The sequence below is a fragment of the Artibeus jamaicensis genome, unplaced genomic scaffold (genome assembly GCF_021234435.1).
Source record: "Artibeus jamaicensis isolate MK-2021 breed Jamaican fruit bat unplaced genomic scaffold, CSHL_Jam_final contig_834, whole genome shotgun sequence".
NCBI classification, from domain to species: domain Eukaryota; kingdom Metazoa; phylum Chordata; class Mammalia; order Chiroptera; family Phyllostomidae; genus Artibeus; species Artibeus jamaicensis.
The window spans coordinates 3,303,043-3,322,548 of record NW_026521981.1 but is presented as its reverse complement, the minus strand read 5'-3'; the positions used below and the strand labels follow the sequence as shown (position 1 = coordinate 3,322,548).

Genomic DNA, 19,506 nt, shown 5'->3' with positions numbered 1-19,506 from the left:
TTAAGGAAACGCATAAACAAAATTGTGTGTAACCTGCAAAGGGAAACCATTTTCTCAACTTCAATGCGTGGAAAGACAAAAAGCTAGTAAAATTGGCTATAGTTACACACAAAAATGCCTACCGAATGAATGCGCTCACTGTTACCTGTGAGGTGTGTGTTATGCCCATTGTGCACTGCAAACTGTATATACCGTAACTTGGTTCTAGACAAATATGAGCAAGATTTTCCAAAAATATATATATTTTCATTCCACACACCGAATGTATTTCTCGTCCACTTTAATCTATGGAAAATTTAACTTACAGTGTTTGCAGGAGGCAACGCCACATGGTACCGGGCCATCGCATTTTTAAAGAGGAACTGCTCTTTTCCCTTAGAAGTACTTTTAAAATATGCAAAAATAGGAAGAGGAATACGAAACTATAATACGTACTTCAGAATGGGAAGTATGTTTTTTTTCTTCTTTAAAGTGCCATATAAGGAATGACATAACCCAGAGCCACTTTGTGTAAAATCCCATGGAAGAGGACTGTTACGGAATGAAAAGTTTGTGCAACTCCTTGGAGCTAAGTCTGCTACATGCAACTTAGGCTACAAAGCACTCAAGACTTGGTAGCTTTTCTGAAATTGGAATTCCCATTCTATATTTAATGGAAATTAACATTTACAGGGTGCATTTACATACACTATAATACAGGAATGATGTCCCTTTGCCAGAAGATAAAATTGTACATTTCCTTGCTATTTCTTGGTTCCAACTTGATCATTTAAGATTGTAAATTATATAGTATTAGGCTAAAATATTTCTTCATAAATAGTTACAAAACCTGCCAAAACACAAGGTGGAAAGTTTTTTTGTTCAAAAAAACCCCCCCTGACATCTGAATGTTACACAACACAAGAAACAATGCTTAGAGACGTGTTATTGTTTCCAGAAGAAAGTGGATCAGTAAACTACTAAGCTGAAGACAAAGGACTACCCTTCCCCAGGATCACAGTGCACAAAAGCAAAATGTCAAACAACAGTACCTCAAAGCAAAATAAAGGTCTGAGGATGAAGCCAGCTCACTTGTAATCCTGTTAAAAGAATGAGAGTCACCATTTAGGTCCAATGTACTGGGAAACATTTGCTAGCTCAGAATGCTGTATTTGTAGAATCTGCTAAGAATTCAACCAAGGGTGCCGAAGGCATTCGCCAGCTGAAGCTCGTTTTTCCGGAACCATTTCTAACATTGGAATCAGGAAATCTGTAAACTGTGCAGCATCTTCGTGGGGCCACCCATACTTTTCCACAAGTACATCAAAGAGGCTCCAGGGCTTCAGCTTGGTGATGTGCCGCAGTTCTCCTACAGGGAAGAAATAGGCACTGTCATGAGAGCTCCAAATCTGCATTTCCCATTATTGGTCCACGGAGACTCTTTTCAACGAAGCAGATACCTACCTGCTAAACACTGTGCAGCAACAAAGGCGGCTAGCTTTTCTACTCAAGAATAACCATTAAATGTATCCACAAGTGTCTCATATTTCAAGTAAGCTTGTCAAATGTAGTTAAATAGGCATTGATTTAAAAGGACTAGTTCATTCACAAAAATTCTAGGTTTCTTTAAATAAGCAGAGCCCAAGATGTTTTCATTCACAAAGACTGAGGCACTCCCAAATCCAGCTTGGTATCCTTTGCAACTTGCAAATTTGCTTAGAAAAAGCATTAAGATACACACTATTCTTAAGCTCTCTGGACCACTATTTCACATGTTACCATGCAAAGAAAAAGAAATCTTTTCCTCTAGAATAGGCTATTTGAGAGAACTTCCTGTGATGCTAGAGATGAAGAATTTCATCTGTTCTGTCCAATAGGGTAGCTTCTCACTCTGTGTGGCTTCTGAGTACTTGAAATGTGGTTGATGTGATTAAAGAACTAACATTTTAATTTAAGTGTAAGTAGCCACAAGTAGCTAGTGGCTATTATACCAGACAGCACAGATCCATATGCCAACCTGAGTCAAATGCGACTCATTTCTACACACTGTTCTAAAATCGAAGCTATCAGGGCATCTATCAATGTGTAAACCTTGAAGTTACTCTCTTCAGAATGTGCTGAGCTGCAGTATAAATGTGACAGAATGACTAACAAGGCAAGAAATGGTTTGAAACTATCAAAGTCTTTTTCATAACAGGAGAAAAAGTTACTTTTTTAGCCCAACTGCCATAGGAGACGTTTCATTATGAATAACTCATTTTCTCTGTTGGAAGTGTTTATAGGATACCCTATCCCTGCCTAAAGACAGGCTTCATCGGGTGCCCCTCAGTGTCTGCCAAAGCAGCTCCCACAGAAAGCTGCACCCCATTCTGCACACCCTCTCAGGCCCAGAGCAAGTCCTGCAACCATCATGGAGCTGAAGCGTGCCCAGCCCCTAATGGGCACAGCCATGGGGGGCCAGTTTCTCTCTCCCCTTTCACCTACAATCTTTCACCCCTTTCACACTGTGAATTTTCTCCTGATAGACAGTAACAAAGATTCAGTTCTCTGCTTACAGGTCTTCTCGGGAGGCTCGGTTTGTTTCACCCACTTACTCAGCTCAATTTGGAAATACACTTTTCCTCTTTCTTCGATCATGAAGAAAATAAAAGAACATTGCAGAAAATTACAAACACAAAAGGAGAAATGACCTGTAACCCCACCCCAGCGGGACTTTTTATTTTGGCCTAAACTCTTCTAATGTATGTGCTTAATGAACTGCCACGTCTACTTATAATCATAATGTGCACAAAGTTTGGATTAAAAACATCTTTACAGAAAGTTTCTTGTTAATGAAGCTAGTTATAAAATAAGCTTCTGGCTCCAATGTGAGGCCTGGGGATGGAGTTAAGCTCAGCTTCCAGACCGTGGTCACGGCTGGGTTTACGGGGCAGTGGACGCACCTTCCACGAGAACAAAATCTGCGCAATCCCTGAATGTCTATCTCCTCTCCCCCAGAAATTCCACTTCTAGGAATCCAGCCTAAGGAAATAAAGCTGGCACCCACCCCCCACCCCTAAAATATGCTCAATGCAAAATTATCCATACTTTCAAAATTTTAAATGCTCAGTAACAGAAGAATGGTGATTTAAAAAAACACACAAGTAACCATGGTACGCACATTTGGTGAATATTATTTAATACCACTAAATAACATGGGAGAAAATTTGGGGGTAAAATATTTGGTAGTAAAAGAAGTCAAAACTAGCCCTGGCTGGTGTAGCTCAGTGGATTGAGTGTGGGCCTGCGAACCAGACAATCGCGGTTCGATTCCCAGTCAGGGCACATACTGGGGTTGCAGGCCGGTTCCCTGCAGGCCAGTTCCCAGCAGGGGACGCATGATAGGCAACCATACACTGATGTTTCTCTCCCTCTCTCCTTCCCTTCCCCTCTAAAGATAAATAAATAAAATCTTAAAAAGAAAAAAAAAGAAGTCAAAACTATGTTCTACAAATGATCACAAGAGTGATCTTCAAAGTGCTCACCAAAGATATAAAGCAGGTGCCCCAAACACCAGCTTTGTTATAAGGTTGTTTCTCTCTTTCTGCATTTTCTATAATGCAGCTCTATTGATTTTGTTTTTTTAAAAGATTTTATTTATTTACCTTAAGAGAGAGGGAAAGGGAGGGAGAAAGAGAGAAACATCTATGTGTGAGAGATACATGGATCTGTTGCCTCTCATACGCCCCCAACTGGGCACCTGGCCCGCAACCCAGGCACGTGCCCCGACTGGGAATCAAATCAGTGACTGGCACTTACCTCACTGAGCCACACCAGCCAGGGCTCTGCTGATTTTATAGTGACTGTTCATCTCACACAAGCAAGAGTAAAGCAAACTGAAAAAGCTCACACATAACATGCTAAAACAAGCTCTCTAGGAAGAAAAGAGAGCTTTATTTATACTCATCTATTCTGTCTTGGAAAAAGGCCAGTACTTTTCAGGTTTGGGAATGAATGCAACTACTGAGAAGCACTGTCTGCTCAGAACAACAGAGAAATGTAGTCCTGAAGGTGTCAGTTTTTGCTAACTAAAACCCATTACGAGGCATGAAAGCATGTACAACCCTCAGTGAAGAGAGAAGTGGTTTACCCCAAAGATGACTTAAAATCTACCTAAGAGTGATCTAAACAATTCACTTCTGAGAGGCTGTGAAAAACCATTCAGACCTAACTAGCATCACTATGAACTGACAAAAATACTCCCTGCAAACAACCTAAAAATAATACACTAAAATATCTAACACACTTTGACCAGGTAAATCACACATAAAAAACTATGTAAACATGCTGTCTAGAACAGGACAATATGCAAAATAATCCTAAACACCAGTAGGTATGGAATACATAATAACATTGCAATACGGAATCACCTCTGAAGAGAATATGTGGATTATGTGGGCAGTTGGAAAAAATACATAATACCAAAAAACAAAACAAAACAAAATAAATTCACCTAGGCCCTATGATTATATGTGCACATTCTTACATGTAATTCAATGATAAGAAATGTGGTCTTACAACTAGTTGAAGGTTACTCAAAAACAAAACCTAAGCTCCCAAACGTGTACGTCTACCACTTGCAGAAATGCCAAGTCCAGGCTCATCTGATGAGCCAGGGCCTCGAGTCCCCTCACCAGCCCCTGTCCCGCGGAAGACACAATGGCAACAGCGACCTGTACGACCACCACTACTTACTATAAAAATAAAGTAAGAAGATAAGCGGCCCCCTCACAAGGCAAAAAATTTTTGCCGTGACAATTTTTTCTCTTAGGAACATATACCAAGATCTGTTCCGCTAAAACAAATTCTGCAAGTAACCACACACTTCGTGGCACTTAACTGTGGCAGTCTGCGCTTTCTTCCTCCCTCACCATCAGCTCTCACGCAAATGTGTGAGAACCAGAGACCAACAAAGCTGCTCACCACATGGGGTGCAGCCTTCAGCAGCCCCTGGGCTAAGCTCTGGGGCAGGATCACCTGGACAGTCCTCCGAAATGAGGCCCTGGCCATGGGGGAGGGCTCCTCCTCAGGAGCAAAGGCCTCGAGACCAAGATTGTATTTGCCATCCTAGATTATTAGGTTACTTTTTGAGGAAAAAGTTAAGCACTTCCACTATACATCCCTTAGATATTATTTTAAGAGATTTGTAAAGGGAAATATATTATTTTGCCCATGAAATGATAATATTCCACAATTAAACCTACAAGCATATGAGGTTTCACACCACACATGGGGGACTATGAAGGCAAATCCTGGTACTGTGTTTCAGCAAATTCTGGTAACTAGAGAAAATAACATCATATGAAATTTATTAAATTTCAATAGCACACACATAGAAAGGAAACCTATCAATTAATTTACTGGTACAAAGACACAAAACACAAAACTTAAATACATTCCTACAAAGTACATGTAGGTAACTACTTGAGTTCAGACTCTGTTTAAATTATTATCTCCCCCCCACACAAAATTTAACTCAAAATGGATCACAGACCTAGATGTAAAACCTAAAAAACAAAAAAGCCTTAGAAGAAAACAGAATTAATCTCCGTGACCCTGAAGTAGGTAGTAGTGGTTCTTAGGTATGACATTAAAAGCACAGTCACCAAAAATGGAGAAAAAATTGGACTTTGTCAAAATGAAAACTTTTGCACTTCAGCTGGTACACATATGCATTCACATGTCCACACAAAAACTTGTACCTGAATGTTCAAAGAAACATTATTAATAACAGCCAAAAAGTGGAAACAACCCAAATGCCCATTAGCTAGACACCGGAGGCGGCCGGTTCACGCACGAAGGGATGGCGCACGGACGCGCACCGTGCTGGGGGCTGTAAAAACACAGTAACCGAAAAAGGCCAACGTAGGGTCCACGTCCCACACAATTCCATTCACATGGACCGTCCAGAACACACAAATTCATCAAGAAAGGCAGATGCATGGCTGCCCAGCCTATGGGTGAGAAGAACACTGAGAAAGTGCTAATGGGCACAGGGTTTCTTTCTGACATAATGAAAATATCCTCAAATTAGATAGTGGCGATGACTCCTTAAGTCTATGAATATAGGAAAAACCACTTCAAAAGGGTGAACTGTATGATATGCAGATTATATTTCAATAAAGCTGTTATAAAAAGCTGGTACAACAAATACAACAAAATAACTTTAAAAGAATTCCAATGCGTTAATGTATACAATAAAAAGAAGCATTTCACTAATTAGTAGGTTATAATAAATGATAGGAATAAATGGGATGAAGTACAATAGAATTTACTTGAACTTGTAGCAATAATTTTTTACATTATATGCTCAAATTAAAAAATAAATGAGTAAAACAGTAAATCAACCCTACGATCAGTTGTGGCTTGTGGTTTGTTATTTTTCACATCCCTTTACTGGGAATTCCAGGCCACTACAGTCTGCCTCCAGGGTGCAATCATGCTCACACCCTCCGCCCTCTGCTGCCACTCTGGCTGGGGGTGGGGCCTTCTCATGCAGCCCCAAAGGGGGTGGGGCTAGTGCAGGTGAAAGCAGGTGCTCCAGGCAATGATGTCAGGAGGCAGGCGGGGGTTGAGGGTCGGGGGTATCCCTGGGGCCACTGCAGGCAGAGTGACACATACTGTCGCCGGCTCCTAGCTTACACAGGCTTCTGTCCAAAACGATGGTTGGATACAGGTTAATGTTTTTAAACTAGATAACTAAATATTGACTTCAAGGGCTTTTCTCCCTAAGCTGGGCTCTGGGGACCCAGCAGGAACCCACACAGATGGAGCCCTGCTCTCACAAAGCTCTGCTTCTAGGAAGAGCTTAGCACTGAGAAGAAAAACCAGACTTTTTATGACCCAGAAGCAATGTTTAAGAATAAGTTGCAGTTAAAACATTAATAGTTTAAAAATTTCAAGACCCACTAATATGGGGAAACAGGTCTACTTATTTCAAGAGTCGAACTCAATCTGAGATCAGTCCTAAGCTGACCCCTTGCAGCAGCCCGTCTGCACGCCCAGCACCTACCAGGACAGAGCCCGAGTTATACGTGAGAAGATGTCACTCAGCTGCACCTGATTTTTAGTTTTCACATGCAGACTCGACTCTTGCTTCCTCAATTCACTGTGGGGAGAAATCTGCTTCCCAGAGAGCAGGAAAATCTGCTGTTTACTCCACCACGATGCTGGCTGCTTTCCAGTGTGATGTGTGCAAATTTATGGTTTTCAATTTTGCTTTTCTTGTTATCAGTTCTGGCACAAAGGTATTTTAAGAAAAAAATGTAAATGTAAATTTACTCATTTATCCCATTCTTCCCAAAACGTACACAGTATGTCTGGATGAAGTCCAGCCACTGTTCATATAACAAGAACAGTTGTGTGACATCAATGTAACTTGGCAGCCAAGGAGAGTGGACTGGAATGCTCATGAGTGAACAATAATGACATCACTGTGCTAGTCAGTGGGAGCAGTAGATGCTGTTGAGTGAGCATGTGTACTGTGTGGTCGTCACATTCAAAATGACTGAGCAGGTAGAGCAACAAATCTGCATCAAATTTGGCATTAAGCTTGAACATTCCTCCACCAAAACTATTCAGATGATTCCGAAGGCCGCAGCTACGGGCAACTGGTGACTGGCAGCTTCCTCATGGCATCATGCCCACTCATGCGTCACATCTCATGCAGTTTTTTGACGAAACAACAAATCACCCAGGTGACGGGCCCCTACAGTCCAGATTTGGCAACCCATGAATTCTGGCTTTCCCCAAAACTAAAATCACCTTTGAAAGGGAAGAGATTTCACACCATTGATGAAATTCAGGAAAATATGACAGGGCAGCTGACGGTGAGTAGGACTGTGTGAGGTCCCAAGGTGCTAATTTTGGAGGGGACCGATGCATCACTGTCCTACATACAATGTTTCCTGTATCTTGTATCTTCTTCAATAAATGTCTCTGATTTCCACAGAGGCTGATACAAATGGCTGGATCCCTTCTGGACACACCTCTTCCCTCTAACACACGTCACTCAGGGAGGCATGCCCAGACACCTCTGTCATGAGACACATCATGCCCCTCAGCCTGAAATCTATTTTCATGATGGCCCTCATTCATCTTAATTATTTTTCCTGTAACTTCTGTAAAAGCCCCAACTCCCTTCTGATATCCATTGTTACTATAAATAAACAGTAATTTGGAAAGAACTTAAGTCTCAAATCCCAGTCATTTTAGGGGATTTCTTGCCAAATCAATTCTCTTTATATCCAAAGGAAGGGAAAAAAACGACTGCAGGTATGACAGTAACACCGAATCAAATGTTTTTGTCTGTCTACACCAAGAATGCTAAATGCATTTCAACTCCACAGGTCACCTTTAAACAAGCACATAGGCAAGTCCTCAAGCACATGTACGATAATGATGTGTGGTGGAATAGTAGGCTGTGAATAAGAACTTGAAACTTCATCTGTGTGCAGGCAGGGAAGGGCACAGACCACAAGTTGCCCCAGGTGCAAGGGTGCTGATGGAAAAGCCAACCTGACAGCCCCCTTCCAGCACAAAGGGCCACAGGACAGGGAGCTCTGAGCTGAAACGAACCACCTGTCTGGTATCAATTCACTACACATCAGTCACCAACCTGTCCTCTGAAGATATCCCTTGCCGAATGAGGTGAGGAGAGGGTGGCCAGCCCACAGCAGCTTCTGAGCTGGAGTTCAGCAAGCGCTGTCCCTGGAGGAGTGCGGCAAAGCCTAACAAGCATGACACTTCAGGGCAGCTGCCACCCAAGGTACAGGTGACCTCGGGCTGCTCAGAGAGGCCCCTAAAGATAACTTGGGCCTGTGTATGAGTCTGCATGTGGGGTGTGGAACTTTCTATTTTGCTCCTGTGACCCAGACTTGAAGAGCAGATTCTGAAAACTGAAGTTAATACAGCTATCTAAAAAAGTTTTCTCTAACAACTTTCTTCTTGTGATAAGCCTTAGAAAAGTAGTAAGAAAATAACTGCGCCTAGTTACATATGTCACAGGCTGTCCACTGGGTGGTCCCAAAGAGCGGGGTGTCGTGGTCAGTGTGCTCGGGCAAGTGGGGCAGGAAACCACCATCTTCGCAGGGCTCGCTCCCCGGACGCTGGTGTTTAAAGTCCATGTTCTGCTCACACCAACTTTAAAAGTTCTTTAACAGTGTGTTAACCAAAAAAACCAAATCTTACACTGGAAAAGCATGAATTAAGAGGACCAACTATGCTCACACAAAAGAATATGGCACTGGGGAGAGGTTCTTTAAAAATAAATACCCTGAGGTTTTAGGGTAGTTTGTAAAACTGATCACTAACAAGGGGACTTACACAGGGCAAAGAAAAGTTGTTCAGGGCCATGCCAAAGGAAGATCAATAAGAACTACAATATTGAAATAAAATCAATTATAATACAGAGTAAGGTACTGCAATGGGAGAGCAGGATTTGATCTGCAAGACTGTGAGGCATACGCAGGATCCCACAGGCTTACACCCTCTCGGTCAAAGAGGACGTCGGCAGACATTCACTAAGTCCGGTCTCTGGGCCGCTTCTGCTCCAGTGCAGACACGATCTGGCTCCATGAGCGACATGGAAAAGGTAAAGATATGTTTGGCTGGTTTCTAGAAATCACTCAACTCCTTTTCATAAATAACACACAGACCGGCACTGAGAACAGGAGAGAAGAGGTGTGGAGAGGCCGTCTCTTATAGAATTCTCCATCCACGGACATCAGATGGTTCCCTCAGGCTGGTTTCTTGGGAGCTGTTTTTAGCAGAATTCCCTGGTTGTAAAAGTCCAGATTTTTCTCCAATACCCAGATGCAAAAGCATAATTTCTCCTTCTGGGAGAGGATTATGCTGAAATTAGTGTTGCATAAATACCGTTACCTTTTCTGGTGAAAAACTCCTTGGAATATTTCCCCAACATAGCGTATTTTCGAGGAACTTTCCCCAGCAGTTCAATGATCAATGCTATGTGATCTGCATTGGGAAACATTGCCAGCAAAACAGAAACACACGACAGTTTAATCAGTACACTGCATGCAGACACTGCCACCGCCCGCGCAGACAGAAACAGAGCCACCTGAGCAATCGAAAGCACCGGCTCTGCCTACGTGGCCGACGCAGACGCCCGCGGAAGAGGGCGCTGCAGCGGGGCTGACGCACGGCACAGGGGACCGCGGCGCTGGGCCAATGCAGTCTTTCCTCTCGACTTTCAAATCAGCACAGGAATTCTGCTGGGTTGCTTTTTAAATTTAGGAGAAATGCCTTTGTCACCATTAATGCTGCAATCAGCAGCTGCTATTCCGTTTCTGTCTGCATCGTGGCGCTTTTCAAAAAGAAGAGGTACTACCTCTGCGATTGAAGAATTCCCGAGAGTATTTTCCAGACAGAGCAAAGTGCCTCGGGATACTGCCTAGCAGCTCTATGATGTGGGCTATGTGGTCTACGGAGGAGAGAAAACAGGACATGGGAGTGGGAGGGGCAGAGGAAGGGTGGGGGTAAAAGAAGAGGGGAAAAAAAATCAAAATTAGTGAAAACTCAGCAACAAATCCAAACCAACAATGTTTGCAGCACATCCAATGCAGAGGCTTCTGAGACCAGCAGGCCTCAGGCACCACCTGGAGCATTACTAGCAACTGATGCCAGCTCACCCCAGGCCACCCCAGCATTGCAAGCAACTAAGCATGGAGGTGGTCAGGTCTACAGATGGAATTCAAGTCAGAATTCCCTGGTTTTCAACTCAGCTCCCAAAGAGGAGAGAAAAAGAAACAGCAGCTCAGTGGACACAAGGACCACGGAGAGATGGGGAGGCTACGGCCTGTCCTCTCCTGGCCGGCTGCACGTGGGGCCGGGGGCCAGGAGGGAGGGCTCTCTGGGTGACCCTGCCACTGGGGGTGCGTCGAGCTCAGATGAATAAAAAAAAAAAAAAAAGAAAAGAAAAAGCAAGCATCAGAATTTGGTATTTGGAAACCAATATGTAGCTCTGTTTCAGTACAAACATACAATACTCTCCAGAACTTCAGGACCCTCAAGAGACCCAGAAAAAGGTATTCGGCAGGCACACTACTTACCTTCGTCTCTGGAATAGTCCTCTCCAGAATGCGGCTCAAACAAATAATCTCCCGTTGCCAGCTCAAACGCCTAGGACACAACAGAGGGTATGCTAAGCACTTCAGAGACTGGCTCCCGAGTCACCAAGTTTTTTTCTCCTTGTGTAAGAGACCTATATTTTATAAGGATCTGAATCAAACCAAAGAACCACCTAAATGGACCCAACACCAAATTTGTTCTTCCAGAAAATTCAAAGATTCAGAAACAGTCTTAAATCTCCTCTACTGAAGATGAAAGGGACTAGGCGCTCTCTTCATTTTGCAAGAGGCTAACTGGACACATCTGCATAACCGCAAGCAGCTGTGAGGAGGCCTGGCAGGAACTCTGCCCTTGGCCCCTAATGGCAGCGTGAGGACTCAGTTCGGGCCCAGGTCTGTCTGACTTCCAAGCCGGCCTTCACCCAGAGGGCTAGCCTGGCCCCTGGACAACGGGTGCTGCTGCTTTCTTGAAGCAAAGACCTCAGGTCTTAGTAAACTCAGGGGGCTATTTCCAGCATCTCCTCATCCTTTAATTCATTTCTGACTCAACCAAAGGAACACCTAGAGCCTAAGAAGCCCCTCTTGCTCTGTCCCCTGGGGCCTGGAGGAACCAGATCACTGTGCAACCCCTCCTGAGGAGGGCAAGGAGGGCAAGGAAAGCTCGCTCCCTGGGTGACCACCATCTGCTCCCCGCACACCAGCATGGGGGAGGCCATTTGTTCCCATATCCACCAGGTGTTCTCTTTCACACACACACACACACACACACACACACACACACACACACACCACCCCCACCCCCAGGACCATGAGTTTATAGATGGCAACTGCTACTGCTCTGATAAGGTAGGTTTTAAAAACAAAACTAAATAGGATAATCTAAATTCCATCTTTGGTTTTTAGCATACTAACTTCTAGTCTATGTCAGCTCTTGCAGTTCTAAAAGGCGCTCGGGGACCCACCATCCACTGATGCCGGTGGATCTCGGACTGTGGAGCTCCCCACCCGACCAGGCACTGCCCTCCCGACTCCTGGCCTGGTGAGCTGTCACTGCACTGACCTGCGCTCCTTCTGTCTCTGACCACACTGTGGGGAAGGCACCCTCGGGAAGGCTCGTCTGCCTGCACCAGGGCCACCTCCCAGCACCCTACACAAACCCCAGGCTGGTGTTCTGAGCCCAGGACCACCAGCACATGAACTCGGGAACTCTGCCCGAGCCAGACCTGAGTCTGAGAAGGCCCTGGACATGTCAAGTCTCAACACAGGGCGAGGTGTTGCCCTGGTGCTGCAGTGCCTGAGAACATCCTCACCTGGGGCCTCCCCTCTCCACCCACTAAGCAATAAAGACAACGGGCTAATGCCAGGTCAGGGTAAAAAACCTCACATTCAGCTACCAGTCCAAGGGGAGCAACTAGATTACAAACTGAATGGCCGGAAGAAATCTTCCTCATGTAGGACACAATTGATTTCATACCATAAAAGGTAAAGGTGAAATCTTAATGGGGAAAAGCCCAAGGAGCCGCATGGCAGATGCTCCAAGGAAAAGGCCGGCTGCTCTATAACCCTTCCAGGGTGCTTTTCAAAAATATTTCAGTCCAGCTGTATAGATTTCATACAGCCTAACACTAAGATATGTCAGCTGAGCATTCTCTGAAAGATGAGCATTTTTTCATTAGCACCCACATATTTCCAAGGAAATCCTTAAGTCAAAGGAGCCTATCGATGAAATGGTTGAAAAGAGAAAGGAAGAGAATAGGACGAAGGCTGCCATTATGTTACCCAGTCTGGTTCTCTGCAGAGTGAGAGTTCCCTGACAAACAGGACACACGCAGCAAGGCCAACGCACACGACCTCTGCTCTCTGAGCCCTCCTTTGGTGCTGGCAGCTCGGAAGGCGTGAGGGCCGCCTCCACTCAGTCAGGTACTCCCACTGCAACCTTGGTAATTAATATTTATTTCTGGTAACTGAGAAAGAACTGGGGATTCTTCCCTCTGTACTTGGCCTGATGCCCTCAGAGGGCCTTCCCTTAGAGCAACGTCTGCTCTCAGATTCTGGGGAGATCCCTTTCTTGAAAAGCCCTCTCATGCTGAAGTGCCCCATTCTGAATAAATAAGATCACCTGTTAGTAATGTGACCAGTGCTAAAAAAGCTTGGTGACATCTGTCAGGCGGGCTTTTCTTGTTTCTATGGCACTCACTCGGGCGCACCATGGAGTCCATAAAAAGACACTTACTCAGGGCCTCTGACACACAGATGCAGAGGAGCTACCACCACCACCCATACAGAATTATTACATCACATACACTACTTCGGGAGGCGGGGGGGCTGCAGCTTAAGAAAAGAAAGAAGATTCAACCCCTGCTGTGTCCCAGAGACTCTGCCTCATGCTGTTGCCTAACCCAAGGGCAGGAGCTCAGCTCTGCAGCAGTGGAGGCACTTGGGGGTGGGGGGGCAGCAGGGCACTGCCGCTGCGGGCTCTGTGCGTGCCACCTGGCTCAGGGGTAGCTCGCCAAGGGTGCCAGGCTGCATTCCTGTGTGGAATCATGAAGTTATATAATACACTGTTGTATTTTTAAACCTGGATAAAAAGGTGGGAGCAGGAAAACACTGCCTCATCTTTACCAGGTTTTCCGGTTGGAACAAAGGGACTCTCAGCCATGATCTTCAGGGATAAGGGATAGAAGCGGAGAATGAAGACTTGCGCCTTCCAGAAAAATCACCCTTTTGACAAAAACTTAAAAATTTTACAAATTTTTAAAAACTCTCATAAGAAGCCCCAGAAGCACTGAGGGAGCTTATATTTAATTTCCCGGGGTGGTGGGGGTGGGGCGGAGAGCTGGTGAAAGGAGACAGTGAACGCATTTCCTCGGGAGTCACTGATATTCACGCTGCATTCACAGCAGCAGCAGGAGTCGGCAGGACCAGAAACTGTGGGGTTGGGGGCGCAGGTGCTCATCTAGTGGAAGGCAGGACAGACTGTGGCGCAACACTGTGCTGACAGTCCACTGTCCTACTACATCTGAGATCTTGGCCTATTTTTCTGGTTATATCACCAAAATTTAACACCCCAAATTAGAGGCACAGCACAGCAGACCTGAAACTATGCTCAGAGTCTAATTCAGGGCGGCCCTGATATGGCCCCTTCCATGCTGCTGGGGACAAGTAAGCCTCGAGCTCCGAAGTGGAACATTTCTCCCCCGCAGCTCAAAGTGTTCAAAGTGTTCCCTCTCCTCACTGACTGCCTGGCAGCCCTCCACCCTCCGGAGTCATGCAGAGTGACTCTAATTTCTCTCCACAGTAGTCTCTACATTCAAAGAAACCACCCCATTTCCATCAATTCTTTTAAACATTCTTTCCCATACCCTGTCACAGCAAGGACTTAGTTTTTGATACTTACTGAAAAACTTAGTTTTTAAAATTATCTGTCAGAGCAATGTGGGAATAGAAAGGCACAGTATTTCAGTCCTATTTGGCCATATCTGTTGCCTCAGGTGATGCTAACTTGGGAGACACAAAATAACTACTTTTTTCATATTATTTTAGTACTATTAATTAATAATGGTTTTATACTTTAGCATCACAGGACTAACAATCCAACAAAATCAGTCGTTACACTGGCCTTTGAATAACAGTATGTTTAAGTATTCAGCATTTTTAAAATGAAACAAATGCCAAGCTTTACACACATGCTCTTGTATTTTAACATCAAAAGAGAATTTGGGAAAAATATGAAATAAGAGAAGCACGAAACAATACCCTTATCAACACACACACCCTCCTTTCCAACACAGGACTAGGAAGTACAGCCAATGAAGAAGAAAGTGCTGAAATGGCCGGGAAAGAGAAGCTGAAATGGGCTTGCGGAGGAAGGGCCACTCATGTTCATCAACTCACACAAAAGAAGTGAGACAAAGGTTCAGTGGTGGAGCCTGGAGAGAGTTTAGACACAACTAAACACGTGTGAGGCACAAAGTCAGCAGTGCAGTGGATGACACACCGGGGCAGGAGGCGTCCTGAGGCCCTGAGGAAAGACCACTGTGCACTCTGAGGACAGACCCCGTCAGAGAAGCATATGCAGCGACTGGTGTTCCAAAGTGAACGGACAGCCCACAGCAGTAAGCCAGAATATCCTCTAGATTTTACTTTATAAAAGAAGAGAGATGAAACACTGGTAGATGGGTAATCCTTTCCTCTCGAGTAAGGACATAAGGTCTGTCAGAGGCTACCAAAGGCTGGACTACATGCAGCCTTTCAGCCTCAGACAATAGCAGCTGTCTCATCTTCCTCCACAGCATCAGCGAAGGATGAAGCTGTGTGCAACCTGCAAGCTTTCAGTAACCAGAAGGCATGACTTGAAGTCATTTCACCACCACAGCAGCGGGTCTGGTTCTTAAAGACATGGGTGGCCTGCATAGGACCTCGGGAAGCGATCATTTCTGACATGACCAAACCAACGCAAACCAACCCTAGGACATGCCTGAAGAGTCCTTCCAATTCCTGAGAGACCCAGGGCAGCAACCTTCCCCTCGCCCCCTCCATGGCAGACACCCTTCCCAGTGAAAAGCTTCAGACAACATGCACCAGTGAGGCCGCCCCTTCACGAGCACTCTAGTGACGAGCCTTTAGAGGGAAGAAAGTGGCCACGGCCATTCTTACCATACACGCTGTGCTCCAAATGTCAGCAGGTGTACTGTAACCTGCTCCTATTAAAACCTCTATGGATCTATACTGCCGGGTCTGGATATCTTCAGTGAAGTGTTTATGCTGAAACGGAATGGACTGCATTACTGCGCAGAAACACATTAAAAAGGAAACAAAGGATCTTCTAATACATGATCACAACCAAAATGTTGTAGAAAGAAAATTCTACTTACCACCCAACAAGCATTTCCCAGGTCAGCAATTTTCACTCTAATTTTATCGGCATTCCGTGGGTCCAGGGGATTCACCAGCAGGTCGGCGGCCCGGGTTTTGGCTGGCGTGAGCAAACAGCAGGACAGTTAGTGCGTGGAGTGAGTGGTCTGCATGTGTGCACACAATGTTTGCTGGGCACAGAGCCTCTTTTTCTGGAAAAGTGAGGGCGAGATTATTTAGGCCTGGAATGCTGTAAGTTGAACTAAACAGAACACAAGTCTGCGGTCTCCACCTCCGGAGAACACTGCACAGGAGGAACAAACGGGCTGCGCAGAGACCTCCCGGACACTGCCTTGCCCTTTTTCCTTTGTCCCTACTTCCTTCACCCCTTGGGCCAGCCCTGCCCCACTCGCTTCTGTATGTTCCTAGCTGCTCACCATGTGAGCTAGGGAGCTAGGTCCACTCCCTGATGGACCACATCAGCTTGTCTGTGTGTCAGTACACAGAATGTAACAGACGAGAGTGCGCGGCCAGGAGTGGCCACCCCTTCCCCAGAGATACACCATTCATCCAGCACCTGTCCCTCTCTCTGCTTGGGCTGGCCTCAAGGGTTAGATGGTGGACAATTTACAAACACAGATTAAACTAATCAATCCTGGTTTAGCTCTGGACGAGGAATATTTCAGAAGAGAGGTTTTATGAGACGGCTTGGTTTCTAAGGGCAAACTTCGGAGCTCCTTCCCAACAGTCCTGTCAAATAAGCGGGCCCCTCCCAGCCCCGGGGTGGCCCTGAGAGGGTCTCAGCAGCAGGCCAAGGGCCAGGCTGCTCAGGGCTCCTGGGACGAATAGCTTCCCGGACAAGTTCAGATCAGGCCTGCACCAAGCAGTTAACCAGGTGCCAAGAGACAAGAAAAATAACTCAGTGAGGCCCAGACAGAAATCCTGAAGTTCAGTTAGCACCTTCATCAAACCTCAAACTGACCTACAAGCTCAGATTTCGGGAAAGGATGAGATATACCCATGGCTTTGCTTTTGGAATTCTTAAGTGGTAGTTAAAGACTACACAGAAAAGTCCGCTCAATGCAGAACATTAAACACCCTTTTGTTCACTCAAAGCTGGGCACTGCTAAAATGAACCAAACTTCCTTTTGGCTACATCTGCGCTGTAAAGTCATAGCACTGAAGGAGGCTGATTCCTCATACCCCACCAAGCAAGAAGGCCAGGCTGTGTTCACCATTAGCAGGGCAGTGTGTAGCCAAGACACCCAGGACCCAGAGAACTGACATAGGTCCCCTGAGAGGCCAGAGGATGCAGAAAGAACTCTCGGTAACATCTGAACCCCCAAGACGCCCCCCCCAAGCTGTGCATGAACCCAGGCTGGCCAGGCACACATTACCTTCTTACTCTCTGCCCTATGTCCACTTCCCTCTTTATAAAAAGACTGATCCACCATCAAAGACCAGATACGAGCTGAGAAGAAGAAACACAGAAAACTCAGAAATGAAAAGGAAAGTCCAGAGAGCCAGCCACACAAGGATGCAAAATGTATACACTACGTGGAGAACGGGTTGAGAGGAGAGTTCCAGGAGGAACATAAAAATGCTGACCCAATGGATAGATGGGCAGCAGGGAAAATGGCTAAATAAATCTTCATGCCATGTGATCAAGGAGAATCAGTCAGGAGGAAAGTAAAATTTGAGGATTACAGAACTGGATTCAAATCTAAGTTTCAACACTGACAAGTTTTAAGACTCTAGCAAATGACTTCAACTGTTTGAGACTCAGTAAAAGGCAGGAAGAGGAAGGGACCACCCCTCCCTCACCCCAACACACACACACACACACACACACACGCACACGCACACGCACACGCACACGCACACATGTGCGTGCACTCTCCCCCTCTTCCCACTACACAGGAGAGTCAAGGCTTGGCTGGCCTGCTACCAGGGCTCTGCAACCAGCCAGACCACCTGCCTCCAAGGCTGAAGCTTCTCACTGGTCAGTGAAGGACCAACTCTCCCCTTCATGATGTGCTGTTACCCTCCTGGTTCAGGTTTGTAAATAGTGACCCAACTCATAAACAACACTATGTAAATTACCTTAAAAATGTAATTGTCTAAGAACACAGAGAAGGTGGAAGAGAATTTGTTCAGATCTCTTTCTTTTCTCAGTGTGATAATTACCTTTGCTAGGGTACCTGACCGCAATGGTCCAAAGAGCCCATTTAAACACAGGGACGCTCGTGCTTGCTGCGCAATCCGACCAACATTACCTCTGCACCAAGAAGGGAGTGCAGAGTGGGAAGAGAGTGGTGGGGAGACCTCATTTCAGGAAGGGCTGAGGACTTTAAGTCATTTCCGATAGACCAGTCTCTAGGTGATGTTGTGCTCAACCCATGTGAAGCCACCACCCAGAGCGGTGAAACAGCCTCCCTCACTGATCTGCAAGACACCACCCTGGGCCCACACTGATGCTCTAGTTTAAATGTCCTTACGTGGGAGGGAGGAGTAGCCTCCCAACATGAACGTTCAGCACAGGCCCAAGTAGCAAAACTAGATTTAATGCCCAAACCTGACCCATTTGTTCACCAAGTATTCACTGAGTCCCTTCTTTGTTCCAGGCGCTGTCCTGGCACTGGGAACAGTGTAAACAAGACATAGGAGGTTCCGGTACCACACCCAAAATTAGGAAACTCATGAACTGGCTGGGAATTTGGGCAATTAAGTAATTACAATGACTCATACACCATGTTAGGTGGCTCTATATGCTGAAGGAAAATAAAGCAAAGAAAGAAGATGAATGATGATGAAGGTGTTCAGGGAAGGTCTTTTCTGAGAAGGTGTTCCTTGAGGAGAGGCCTGAATACAGGGAAGCGTGGAGGGGAGCAGCTCCGGGCAGAGGAGAGAGCAAGTACAAAGTGCACAAAGGCACAAACAAGCGCACTGGTAACTCTGGAGAAGCTTGAGAAAGAAGTCGGTGTGGGAGGTGCAGAAGGAGCACAGGAAAAAGACAAAGGGGATGTTGGGGGAGAGGAGATACAGCTGCCCAGGAACAGGCTGGAGAGCTCATAAGCTTTAGGGAGCTCGCCTCTGGATGCTATTCTACGTGGGAATACACTGGAGATGGGGGTGGGAGGGAATGACAGAATGTGCTTTAAAAAGCTCTCTCTCTGGGCTGCTCTACAGAGAACGGCCTGGGAAGCAGGAGTCAATGTGGTATGAGCAGGGAGCCTGTGTCACAGCAGCCTAGGCAAGGGCCAATGGTCACATGGGTCACTATCAGGTGAGAGTGAAAGGACTCAAAATATACCAACATACTTGCAGGTAAGGCCAATAAGACCACTGAGCTCCAGGGTCTTTGTCTTTTAGATGTGATGAGCTAGGATCTGGTCTATGGCTCTAGCAGCTAATAATCCGAGGAATCTTGCTTCTTCTTCTCAGCTTTCAATGGCTACCAAATTACTCTAGGGAAAAGTGCACATTTTTCTAGCCCGGTATGTAAGTTCTTCTTCAATCTTCTTCTGGCCTGGTATTTTCTTCAACT

At 45.6% G+C, this 19,506-nt stretch overlaps 1 protein-coding gene across 5 annotated transcripts in view; it reads right to left on the bottom strand.

Moving 5' to 3' along the window:
• Window positions 1-263: 263 nt before the first annotated feature.
• Window positions 264-19,506, bottom strand: part of SRPK2 (SRSF protein kinase 2) — a 244,131-nt gene continuing 224,888 nt past the window's right edge. For 2 of the 5 annotated variants that reach the window (XM_037164927.2, XM_037164930.2), the window contains 6 exons: window positions 15,980-16,080; window positions 15,762-15,869; window positions 11,088-11,157; window positions 10,367-10,459; window positions 9,901-9,993; window positions 264-1,348 (listed from right to left, as the gene is read on the bottom strand). In XM_037164927.2, the coding sequence (XP_037020822.1) occupies window positions 1,164-1,348; window positions 9,901-9,993; window positions 10,367-10,459; window positions 11,088-11,157; window positions 15,762-15,869; window positions 15,980-16,080 (650 nt within the window). In that variant the 3' untranslated portion in view covers window positions 264-1,163. The other 3 variants (XM_037164933.2, XM_037164929.2, XM_037164931.2) reach the window with 3 other exon arrangements.